At 37.0% G+C, this 13963-nt stretch overlaps 1 protein-coding gene across 1 annotated transcript in view; it reads right to left on the bottom strand.

Annotated features, from left to right (window-relative positions):
* NEK10 (NIMA related kinase 10) overlaps positions 1-13963 on the bottom strand; it is a 260776-nt gene that overhangs the window by 43129 nt on the left and 203684 nt on the right. Inside the window, 2 exon segments of the mRNA XM_017865822.1 lie at positions 11539-11679; positions 11779-11816. Coding sequence (XP_017721311.1) covers positions 11539-11679; positions 11779-11816 — 179 coding nt within the window.

Here is a 13963-nt window from a genome sequence, read left to right on the forward strand (position 1 = left end):
GGGACCTTATACAGAGTCGTTTGGCACCTCCCTTGTTATGAAGAATGAGGAAGCAAATAATCATTGGTAAAGGAAATTTCTTATCTCAATCTGAAATCTAAAAAATATATATGTATATATTTTAATATAATAAAATAAGTTTAAATAAAAATAAAATATTTTAAAAGTCTAATATAAAAAAAATCAGTGATTCCCTCACTGCTTCAGATTACTTATGCAGTTGCTCTCAATACAATAGCAAAGACAAACAAGAGTTTATACAGTGATGGCCTAAATCAGTTACTCAATAAATAGTTTCCAAGGGCCTGATCTCAGAGGAAATACTCAAGATATTTATAGGCATACCTCATTTTATTGCACCTTATTTTATTGCATTTCAAAGATGTTGCTTTTTTTTTAAGAAATTGAAGTTTTGTGTCAATTCTGCATTAAGCAGGGCTACTGGCCCCATTTTTTCAGTAGCATGCATTTACTTCATGCCTCTGTGTCACATTTTGGTAATTCTTGCAATATTTCAAACATTTTCATTATTAGATCTGTTGTGATGATCTGTGATGACTGATCATGGATGTTACCATTGTAATTGTTTTGGGGCACCACAAACTGCACTCATATAAGATAGTAAACTGAATGGATGGACATTGTGTGTACTCTGACTGTTCCAGCAACTAGCCGTTCTCCCATCTCTCCCTTCTTTGTAGGCCTTCCTATTCCCTGCGACACAATAATACTGAGTTTAAGCTAGTTAATAATCCTACAATGGCCTCTAATTGTTCAAGTGGAAAAAAGAGTCACATGTCTCTTACTTTCAATCAAAAGGCAGAAATGATAAAATTTAGTGAGAAAGGCATGTCAAAAGCCAAGATACCAGAAAGCTAGGCCTCTTGCATCAAATAGTTAGCCAAGCTGTGAATGCAGAGAAAAAGTTTTTGTAGAAAATTAGAAGTGCTACTATAGTGAACACATGAATAATAACAATGACAGCCTTATTGCTTATATGGAGAAAGATTTAGAAGCTAAAAGATCAAACCTGCCACAACATTCCCTTAAGCCAAAACCGAATCCAGAGGAAGGCCCCAACTCTCTTCAACTCTATGAAGTCTGAGAGAGGTGAGAGAGCTGCAGAAGGAAAGTTGGAAGTAGCAGATGTTGGTTCATCCAGTTTAAGGAGAGAAGTCATTTCCATAACATAAAAATACAAGGTGAAGCAGCAAATACTGATATAGAAGCTGCAGCAGGATAAGATCTTATTATGATCCAGCTAAGATAACTGATGAAGATGGCTACACTAAACAATAGATTTTCAAGGTAGACAAAACAGCCTTTTATTGCAAGAAGATGCCACCTAGGATTTTCATAGCTAGGGAGGAGAAGTCAAAGCCAGGCTTCAAAGTATGGGCTTACTCTCTTGTTAGGAGCTAATGCAACAGGTAATCTTAGGTTGAAGCCAATGCTCATTGATCATTCCAAAAATATTAGGCTAGGGCCCTTAAGAATTTTACTAAATCTATTCTGCCTATGCTCTATAAATAAAACAACAAAGCCTGGATGACAGCAGTCTGTCTATTGAATATTTTAAGCCAACTCTTGAGATCTACTGCTCTGAAATAAAGATTCCCATCAAAATATTGATGTTCATTGACAAAATACTTGGTCATCTAACAGCTGTGATGAGGAGGTACAGGATATTAATGTTGTTTTCTTTTTCAAGATGGAGTTCCGCTCTGTCACCCAGACTGGAGTGCAGTGGTGCGATCTGGGCTCACTGCAAGCTCCACCTCCCAGGTTCACGCCATTCTCCTGCCTCAGCCTCCCGAGTAGCTGGGACTACAGGCACCCATCACCACGCCCAGCTAATTTTTTGTATTTTTAGTAAGGATGGGGTTTCACCGTGTTAGCCAGAATGGTCTCAATCTCCTGACCTCATGATCCACCAACCTTGGCCTCCCAAAGTGCTGAGATTACAGGCGTGACCCACCACACCTGGCTATTAATGTTGTTTTCATGTATGCTAACACGACATCCATTCTTCAGCCCAATGATCAAAGAGTCATTTTGACTTTCAAGTCCTATTATTTCAGAAATTCATTTCATAAGGCTATAGCTGCCATAGACAGTGATTCCTCTGATGAATCTACACAAAGTCTATTGAAAGCCTCCCAGAAAGGATTCACTATTCTAGATGCCATGAAAAACATTTATGCATTTTAGCTCCAGATCAACTACAAGAACAAACTAGGAATCCTGAGAGGACTCACAGACCCTCTGAAGGAAGCAGACTGCTCCTGCAGGATGTGGGAGACACCCCAAATGCTCAGCAGCAGCAAGATCTGCCCAAGGAGAGTCTGAGCTCAGGTATAGCTCTGCCCCCAACGGATGGCCCTTTCCTACCCACTCTGGTAGCGGAAGACAAAGGATGTAAAATCTTGGGAGTTCTAGGGCCCTGCCCACCGCCAGTCCCTCTCCATACTACCATAGCTGATGCTGTTTGGAAAACACCACCTCCTGGGAGGAGGCCAACCAGCACAAAAATAGAGCATTAAACCACCAAAGCTAAGAACCCTCATGGAGTCCATTGCAACCTCCGCCCCGCCACCTCCACCAGAACGGGCACTGGCATCCATGGCTGAGAGACCCATAGATGGTTCACATCACAGAACTCTGTGCAGAAAACCCCCAGCACCATCCTGGAACTGGGTAGACTTGCTGGGTGGCTAGATCCAGAAGAGACACAACAATCACCGAGCTTCAGTTCACAGGAAGCCACATCCATAGGAAAAGGGTGAGAGTACTACATCAAGGGAACACCCACTGGGACAAAAGAATCTGAACAACAGCCTTCAGCCCTAGACATTCCCTCTGATAGAGCCTACCCAAATAAGAAGGAACCAGAAAACCAACCCTGGCAATATGACAAAACAAGGCTCTGCAACACCCCCAAAAAACCACACTTGTTCACCAGCAATGGAGCCAAACCAAGAAGAAATAACTAATTTACCTGAAAAATAATTCAGGAAGTTACTAAGCTAGTCAGGGAGGAACCAGAGAAAGGCAAAGTCCAGTGCAAGAAAATCCAAAACACAATACAAGAAGTGAAGGGAGAAATACTCAGGGAAATAGACAGTTTAAAGTAAAAACAGTCAAAAATTCAGGTAACATTGGACACATTTATAGAAATACAAAATGCTCTGGAAAGTTTCAGCAATAGAACTGAACAAGTAGAGCTCAAAGACAACGTCTTCAAATTAACCCAATCCAACAAAGACAAAGAAAAAGGAATAAGAAAATATGAGCAAAGCCTCCAAGACGTCTGGGATTATGTTAAACAACCAAGTCTAAGAATAATTGGTGTTCCTGAGGAAGAAGAGAATTATAAAAGCTTGGAAAACATATTTGGGGGAATAATCGAGGAACACTTCCCCGGCCTCGCTAGAGACCTAGACATGAGAAAACAAGAAGCACAAAGAACACCTGGGAAATTCATTGCAAAAAGATCATCACCTAGGCACACTGTCATCTATTATCCAAAGTTAAGACAAAGGAAAGAATCTTAAGAGCTGTGAGATAGAAGTGCCAAGTAGCCTATAAAGGAAAACCTATTAGATTAATAGCAGATTTCTCAGCAGAAACCCTACAAGCTAGAAGGGATTGGAGCCCTATCTTCAGCCTCCTCAAACAAAACAATTATCAGCCAAGAATTTTGTATCTAACAAAATGAAACATCGTATATAAAGGAAAGATACAATCTTTTTCAGACAAACAAATGCTAAGAGAATTCACCACTACCAAGCCACCACTACAAGAACTGCTAAAAGGAACTTTAAATCTTGAAACAAATCCTGGAAACACATCAAAACAGCATCTACTTAAGCATAAATCACACAGGACCTATAAAACAAAAATATAAGTTAAAAAGCAAAAACAAAAAACAAGAAAACAAAAGTGCACAGGCAACAAATAGCACAATGAATGCAATGGTACCTCACATTTCAATACTAACATTGAACGTAAATGGCCTAAATGCTCTGCTTAAAACATACAGAACCACAGAATGGATAAGAACTCACCAACCAATTATCTGCTGTCTTCAAGAGATTCACCTAATCAGTAAAGAGGAAGTCAAACTGTCACTGTTTGCTGACAATACGATCATTTACCTTGAAAATCCTAAAGACTCCTCCAGAAAGCTCCTAGAATTGATAAAAGAATTCAGCAAATTTTCCAGATACAAGATTAATGTACACAAATCAGTAGCTCTTCTATACACCAACAGCAACCAAGTGGAGAATCAAATCAAGAACTCAATTCCTTTCACAATAGCTGCAGAAAATATAAATAGTGGCTGGGCGTGGTGGCTCACACCTGTAATCCCAGCAGTTTGGGAGGCCAAGATGGGCAGATCACGAGGTCAAGAGATTGAGACCATCCTGGCCAACATGGTGAAACCATGTCTCTACTAAAAATACAAAAATCAGCTGGGCATGGTAGCACGCACCTGTAGTCCCAGCTATTCAGGAGATTGAGGCAAAAGAATCACTTGAACTCGGGAGGCGGAGGTTGCAGTGAGCCAAAATTGCACCACTGCACTCCAGCCTGGCAACAGAGTGAGACTCTGTCTCAAAACAATAAATAAAATAAAAATACTTAGGAATATACCTAACCAAGAAGTCGAAAGACCTCTACAAGGAAAACTACAAAACACTGCTGAAAGAAATCATAGCTCACACAAACAAATGGAAATACAGCCCATGCTCGGGGATGAGTAGAATCAATACTGTGAAAATGACCATACTGCCAAAAACAGTCTACAAATTCAATGCAATCCCCATCAAAATACCACCATCATTCTTCACAGAATTAGAAAAAACAATTCTAAAATTCATATGGAACCAAAAAGGAGCCTGCATAGCCAAAGCAAGACTAAGCAAAAAGAACAAATCTGGAGGCATCACACTACCTGATTTCAAACTATACTATAAGGCCATAGTCACCAAAACAGCATGGTACTGGTATAAAAATAGGTACATAGACCAATGGAACAGAAAAGAGAACCCAGAAATAAACCCAAATACTTACCAACCAATCTTCAACAAAGCAAACAAAAACATAAAGTGGGAAAAGGACACCCTTTTCAACAAATTTTGCTGGGATAATTGGCTAGCCACAAGTAGGAAAAGAAACTGGATCCTCATCTCTCACCCTATACAAAAATCAACTCAAGATGGATTAGGGACTTAAACCTAAGACTTGAAACTATAAAAATTCTAGAAGATAACCTTGGAAAAATCCTTCTACAGGTTGGCTTAGGCAAGGATTTAATGACCAAGAAACTAAAAGCAAATGCAATAAAAAACAAAGATAAATAACTGGGACCTAATTAAACTATAGAGCTTTTGCATGGCAAAAGGAACAGTCAGCAGAGTAAATAGACAACCCACAGACTGGGAGAAAATCTTCACAATCTATAAATGTGACAAAGGACTAATATCTAGAATCTACAACAAACTCAAAAAAATCAGTAAGAAAAAAACAATCCTATCAAAAAGTGGGCCAAAGACATGAATAGACAACCCTCAAAAGAAGATACTCAAATGGCCAATGAACATATGAAAAAGCGTTCAACATCACTAATGAACAGGGAAATGCAAATCAAAACTACAATGCGATACCACCTTTCTCCTGCAAGATGGTCATAATCAAAAAATGAGAAAACAATAGATATTGGCATGGATGCAGTGATCAGGAAACACTTCTTCACTGCTGGTGGGAATGTAAACTAGTACAGTCACCAAGGAAAACTAAAAGTTCTTTAAACCAGCAATCCCACTACTGGGTATCTACCCAGAGGAGAAGAAATCATAATACAAAAAAGATACTTGCACATGCATGTTTGTAGCCACAATTCACAGTTGCAAAATCGTGGAACCAACCCAAATGCCCATCAACCAATGAGTGGATAAAGAAACTGATATATATCATATATAGATATATATCTAAATAGATATATATATCAGATAGATAGATAGATAGATAGATCATATATATATGATGGAATACTGCTCAGCCATAGAAAAGGAATGAATTAACAGCATTTGCAGTGACCTGGATGAGATTGGGGACTATTATTCTAAGTGAAGTAACTCAGGAATGGAAAACCAAACATCATATCTTCTCACTGATATGCGGGAGCTAAGCTATAAGGATGCAAAGGCATGAGAATGATACAATGGACTTTAGGGACTTGTGGGGAAGAGTGAGAAGCGGGTGAGGAATAGAAGACTACAAAAATCGTGCAGTGTATACTGCTCAGGTAATGCGTGCACCAAAATCTCACAAATCACCACTAAAGAATTGTATCCCAATAACTTATGGAAAAAAATTTTTAAAAATAAAAAAATATATGATTAATGGTCAAAATATCAGCAGTAACAGGAGTTTGGAAGAAATTGATTCCAACTCTCAGGAATGACTTTGAGGGGTTTAAAACTTCAGTAGAAGTAGTAATTGCAAATGTAGTAGAAACAGCAAGAAAACTAGAATTAGAAGTAGAGACTGAAGATGTGACTGAATTGCTGCAGTCTCATGATAAAACCTGAATGGATGAGCAGTTGCTTCTTAGGGATGAGCAACTAAAGTGGTTTCTTGTGATGGAATCTACTCCTGGTAAAGATGCCATGAACATTGTTGAAACGGCAACAAATAATTTAGAATAGTCTATAAATTTAGTTCATAAAGCAGCAGTAGGTTTCAGGGGACTGACTCCAGTTTTTGTAAGAAGTTCTACTGTGAGTAAGATGCTACCAAACAGCATCACACGCTACAGAGAAACTTTTGTGAAAGACTGAATTGACTGAGCAAACTTCATTGTTATCTTCTTTTACAAAATTGCTACAACCACCCCAATCTTTAGCAACCACCAACCTGATCAATCTGCAGCCATCTACATGGAGACAAGACCCTCCACCAGCAAAATGATTATGACTTGTTAAAGTCTCAGATGATCTTTAGCACTTTTTAGCAACAAGGCATTTTTAATTACAGTTATATATATTTTAGAGGTAATGTTATTGTGCACTTAATAGACTTAGTATAGTGTAAACATAACCTTTATGTGCATTGGAGAACCAAAAAAATTCATGTAACATGTTTAATTGTGATATTTGCTTTATTGCTGTCGGCCGGAATGGAAACTGCAGTGTCTATGAGATACGCCTGTATCTATAAAAGCTGCAGTGAAGATGCTTACAGTCTGGTTGGAAAACATAACTAATACTTCACAAATCCCAACAATGTATATAATTATATGCCAAGTTATATAGTATAGATTAGTATCATAGAAATTTTGGCTAAAATCTGTGAGCAAATTTTTGTATGATTAAAAATGCTATGCAACATAATAAAAGAAGGTATGTACTTAAATCACTTTGGCAATTGTGAAGATGAGCTTTAAGTACTTGATATTAATTAACTTGAAAGTAAACTACTAAAAGTTGTTCATATAAGGACAACTAGAATGCTAGCTATGCTTTCTACAATACTTGAGCAAAAAAAAAAATTGACAATTTGATTTAGATCTGCCTTTACTAACAAAATGGAAGCATAAAAATAGATTCATAGTCATCCAATAAGAAAACATAATTAAGGGCCCAGAAATATAAAGTGACAATTTCTATTAAAAATGTAGCACATAAGAATATCCATACATCGGTTCAGTGCCTGGGTGTCATGTGCTGTCTAAATAAAAACCTGAGCAAGGAAGGGGAAAATGTCAGCGTTAATTGGTCAAATTAGGCCATATTTTTAGTTGACATTACATTTGCACTTGACAATTTAGGTTTGACCTACACACCCCAAAATTTACATTTGACCCACACTAAGAGAATCCATACCATTATAGTAGGTACTTGACAAAGAACATGTTTCCTGTGTTATATTTTTGTATAATTTAATTTTCACAAATATATACCATTTCTCTTGCCTTGAAAGGAAACGATTATTTCTTTTTTTATACAAGACAGACCTGAGACCTTTTTCCTCAATTCCAAATACTTGGTAATATTCAGTTATTTGATTAACTGATTTGACTTTATAGGCCACAGAATCAATCTGTTTTTAAAGAACTGAGTTTCCCAAGGCATGGGACACCTACACAGCCTAATTTCATTAGTAGGTATATCAGGTATTAAGTAGTCCAGTAGGAAAGGTATTCCTTTTACAGTTTTCTTTCTGTTGTTTATATCAAGGATTAAGTTTCAGTATCATGCAAGCATGTTTTCACCATTTCTCAAATATGAGGCAATGTTCCTTTACAGCAAAGACAACAGACCTCAGGATAAGCAGACAACAATATCTACTTGGAATTTAATATTGTCTTTCTTAGATTTGTATTTACTTTTACAATGGTCATCTACTTACGGCAAGTGATACTATACTGGTTCTCATTTACAGAAATAATAACAACTTTCCTCTAAAAATGAATTTAAATCGAGTTAGTCGATGTAAAGGAAAATATTAGCGAAATAATAGTACATATAGTTCTCAGATATAGGAAAATTTGTACCATGGTAATTCACTAGTGACTAAAATTGGGAAAACAGAGCTAAAATAATTAACATGTTAAAAATGTTTCTTCATTCAGTTATTCATATTAATTAACTGTTAATATTTTCATTTGTATAATATATGAATTCCTAAGTTGTCTACTGGCAGGGAATTGCAATCTATCATGTAATCCAAATAATTTGTAGAAAATAAATTATTGATACAATTTAGTTAGTATTAAAAGATAGAACAAGTGGATTTTTAATACAAGTAAGGTAAAATAGTTTCATTGTTATTTGTTCTAGAAGAGTTTGGAGGTACTGCTGTTATTACTACGACATGAACCTAGAAGTTCAGCTTTTAGGAGTACCACACAGGCAAGATCATATTACAATATAGCCACTTGGCACTCTAAAATAATGGTTCTAACCCTGTATTCTACCATAATACATGGAAAATAATGGTCACATACTAGATATATTCCTGAGGGAATGCCCTGATTTTGGCACAATTCTCCCCTTTCTGCTATTTTTTCCAGAACATTTAGGCAATACAGGGCTGTAAATGTTGGTTATGCGTAAGTTCCAACATGTTCCCTTCTATCCAAGAAAGCAAAACCAAATGTTAAGTAAATGAAAAAACACTAATATAATCAGCTTATTTAACAATAAAAAATAAAGCATTCACAAATTTAAGTGCTTTACCTATTTTTCACAACAAATACTTAAGGTATAACTCACTACTGACAGGACCAACAATGTCTCATGACACCTTGGTCCAAACGTACTACTTTATTGTTGGAATACCAGATTAATGTCACCTCTTTATACTTTAGTTAAGACAGAGATACCAAGGTAATGACTGGATTAGAGCATGATGTGCAGATGCAGTGACCTAAGTGAATAGTACTGGCACCAGCTATTTATAATTTGATAAAGCAACCAATCATCCAAATTTACTTGCAACACTTAAAAGGTATGAGTTTTATAATTAATGGAAAAAACCTTCATATTAAGGTTGAGAAAAATAAAGGTCTCATTTTCTGACATGAAAGTAGAATAACTCTCAGGTGGTAACCCAAATGTTCCCTTGTGAATTAATGTGTTCTACAATATCAGTAAAACCTAACCACTCCTTTTATGTATAAAATGTAGCACTCACTGATAACAGGCCAGGAGTGGTGGCTCACACCTGTAATTCCAGCACTTTGGGAGGCTGAGGTGGGTGGATTACTTGAGGTCAGGAGTCAGAGACCAGTCTTGCCAACATGGCGAAACCCCGTCTCTACTAAAAATACAAAAATTAGCCAGGCATGGTAGTGGGTACCTGTAATCCCAGCTACTCAGGAGGCTGAGACAGAAGAATTGCTTGAACCCAGGAGGTGGAGGCTTCAGTGAGCTGAGATCACACCACTGCACTCAAGCCTGGGCAACACAGTGAGACTCTTACTCAAAAAAAAAAATGCTTTTGTGTATTCTGATACAAGTTTTAACAATATACGAATCAGCAGAGTTTAAAGAATTAGATGATATAGCAAACTGTAGGGATAAGAAAGAAATGTATGTAAACTGGGCCATAATGAAAACAGTTTGTTTAAAGGTCCACAGATCTGATCAGTGTCACTGACATAAAATCAAGTCTTGCACTGAACTAAGTCAACATACTGTTTAGGAAAAATAATTTCTAATATGGATTACAACAGAACTGCCAATTGCTTACATATATATGTGTGTTCCATTCTTGTTGTTATAACATCAATTAATAACAATCATCTTAATTTCATAATTATATTTTGAACTTACCTTTGCCAAAATAACAGAAGCAGAGCATGGTCAACATGATAGTTTCAGGCATCTTAATAAAACCATCATTTTTGGCATCTATGCTGACATTGTAATGGCCCCAAACTGTCAATAACTCATCCAAAGCAAATTTAATAAATGTGGAGACATGGGCTAATATTACAGTCAGTTTGCCTATATTCACTATACACATTAGCTCTACAAAAGAATGTGAATCAAGGAGGCTGAGGTGAAAATATCATTAAACAATAATCCCAAATTAACCAATGGTAAAGCAGAACTCTATGTTCAAGAGTTGTACACTCACACACATGATAAAAGCATAATCATTAAACTTTTTTCTGAATTGTCTAGGTTTAGCTAATAATTTTAATGTTACTGATAGGCTTTGGTCCTCTTTAACAAAAATTAGAAACATTAATTAACACATTCTTCCCAAACCTTTATTATAAACTTTTATGTTTAAGTATCTATAATTTTTCAATTATTAGGGAAACAATGTGATATGTCATTTTAATCGTGGGTGGATCACCTGATGTCAAGAGTTCAAGGCCAGGCTGGCCAACATGGTGAAACCCCATTTATACTAAAAACACAAAAATAGCCGGGCGTGGTGGCAGGCACCTGTAATCCCAGCTACTCAGAAGGTTGAGTTAGGAGAATCGCTTGAACCTGGGAGGTGGAGGTTGCAGTGAGCCAAGATGGTGCCACTGCACTCCAGCCTGGGTGACAGAGTGAGATTCTGTCTCAAAAAAAAAGAAACATAAATAAGTAAAAAATAATTATTTGTGTAAGAGTATAGGAGATAGAAAAAATATATGACTTACTTTCTTTGTTCTACATGTATCATGTAGGTGTAGAGTTTACAGAAATACCTTTGTAAAACATGGTTACTATTTTTTGTTTGTAGGTATGTACTTGAAGCATCAGCAGGTCAATTGGCTAACATTCCCACCATGGCAGAAATGCAAATTTTGGAAAAAACAGCCCATAATATTTCAATCAACAGTGAACACAGAAGGCATTTTGTTATCACCAAATCGCCAAACTAATAATGGTGAACAAACAAGGCAGAATTCTCCTGCTGTTTGTATCAAAATTACCACCCAAGCATCGTTCAGACATCTCAGATCCAACTATAATTCTGCATTTGCCCATTATGTGCTTAACATCAATGTGATCTAGTAAGTACTACCATGATCTTTGAGATTTCGAAGAATCACAGCAGGAAGGCTATGGGACTGCCACCCTGTCACTAACTCGGCCTCTAGTTCCTTAATGTGGGCCCTGAGCATGAGGGGTGGCACTTTCAGAAGCAGGTCAAGAGGCAGCAAAGCTGAAGAAATAAAAGGGGGAAAGATATGAAACTGTAACATAAATTACATTGAATTTTAGAGAGTTGTGTTTGATTTTATTGCTACCAACACTAAGTTACCTGGTCTTGGTCTTGATCCTGTTCCTCCAGTGAAGTCCCTGAAAATAGAATTACAGGCCATTAGAATGACTTGTTCAACTTGGATTTGACAAACTAAGAGCCTACATCTTGCTATGGTCTACATTATAAAGATTAATAAAGATTATTTTCCCTCAAGATGCTCTCAAGAGTTTAATTAAGAGGGAAATAAATATATTACAACACACAGTACAATTGACATTCTACTGACAAATGGCAGAATCATCCCACCACAGTTGTTTTTTAGGCTCTAAGTATGACTAAGAACCTAAATCGTACGATCCTGAATAATTTTCTTGTTACACTTAAACTCGAAATATGATTTTGCACTAAAAGGATATAAGATTTAAAATGTTATATACAATATTTTCTATGATTTGTTCCTACTCTATTAAAACAAAACAAAACAAAAAAAACACCTTATACCTCTTCCTATAAAATGTTTTTTGCATTGATAATAACTATCTTTCCTAAAGTTGTCAGTGTTATTAACATCCCTTGTTTGCCTTGGAGGTGGCCTTAGACCCTACCAGGGATATCTGTAAATCACCTTCAGCCTTTTTTTTCACTGTACCCTAGAACCAATTTTTTTTTTTTTTTTTTTTTTTTGAGACGACTCTCGCTCTGTAATCCAGGCTGGAGCGCAGTGGCGCGATCTCAGCTCATTGAAACCGCCACTTCCTGGGTTCATGCCATTCTCCTGCCTCAGCCTCCCGAGTAGCTGAGACTACAGGCACCCGCCACCATGCCCGGCTAACTTTTTTGTACTTTTAGTAAAGACGAGGTTTCACCATGTTAGCCAGGATGGTCTTGATTTCCTGACCTCGTGATCCACCCACCTCGGCCTCCCAAAGTGCTGGGATTACAGGTGTGAACCACCACGCCCAGCCTAGAACCAATTTTTTAATAGTTTTCTGGAATGAAATAAGAAACATCTGTGCCCTGACAAGTTGTAAGAATCATTCTTAAACTCAATGCAATCCAACAAAAAAGGCACATGATAGGTATTTGTTAAGTAGGAATAAATACAGGAATTTAAATACAAGTAAACATGGCTGATAAGTCTCTTGTCCCAACCCTTTTGTTTTAATCATAGATTTTTTGATACATGCATGCAACACCTACCTGTGTTATTAAGTGTAACAAAATTGGCACTCACTTACCTACCACCCAATTTAAGCACTAGAATAATACCAAAATCTTTGTATCCACTTATGAGTTTCTTCCCTGTTCCTTTCCATTCCCTCTTGATCCTCACCAGGGTAGCACTCTCTTGATCCCATAATATATTCTGTTCCATTCTGAGCTCAAGGTTCCAGAGCCTTGAAAAGTAAATGGAACGTGCCAGCCTTTAACAGTTTATATACCTTCCCTAACCCTGAGATAAGGAGCATGTTTAAAAAAAGAAATGAAGCTGATCCTGCCCTCAGAAAGTTTGAAAAGAGACATGATCACAGCAGTGCCCATGTGTAGGCAGGACAACCTCAGGGCTGAGCTGAGAAGCAGAACATCTGTTCCAGCTCCTCGTGTGCCTGCACAAATGCCATAACCCAGCAAATGCTTTCCGAATAACTTTGCCCCTTAGCCTTCTAGATGAGGCTAACACTGTCTAATAGAAACTGATTGTAAGCATCAAACATAATTTTAAGTTTTCTGGTAGCCAAATTTTTAAAAAAGTAAAAAGAATATAGTGAAATAAATCTATTTTATTTAATAAAAAATATCCAAAATATTATTTCAACATATAAAAATTGAGATATCTTATTATTTTACATCTTAATTAATATTAAATGAAATTTAAAATTCAGTCCCTCAGTTGCGTTGGCCACATTTCAGCTGCTCAAGAGTCACATGTGCCTAGTGGCCTCCATACTTAACAATGTGGTCCAGGCCCTTCCTTAAGTGTTGGTCATTGTCTTCATACACGTACTACATTCATGCCATGTAGCTGCTAAACCTGCAATACCTCCTGAATCCCACTCTCTTAAAAAGTGAATACAAATGCAACTTGAGGCAAACTTGTATCCATTAGATTATTCATGTTCTTGAAAAGCTGATAATCACTCACATGATGAGTTTGCAAGATGACTGTTCCAGATGTCCTGAAGAATCTAACATTTCAAACATTTTTACACATTAGCAAATGCTATGCATAATATGTGCTAGT

This window comes from Rhinopithecus bieti, unplaced genomic scaffold, assembly GCF_001698545.2.
Source record: "Rhinopithecus bieti isolate Rb0 unplaced genomic scaffold, ASM169854v2 scaffold_2432, whole genome shotgun sequence".
Lineage (NCBI taxonomy): Eukaryota > Metazoa > Chordata > Mammalia > Primates > Cercopithecidae > Rhinopithecus > Rhinopithecus bieti.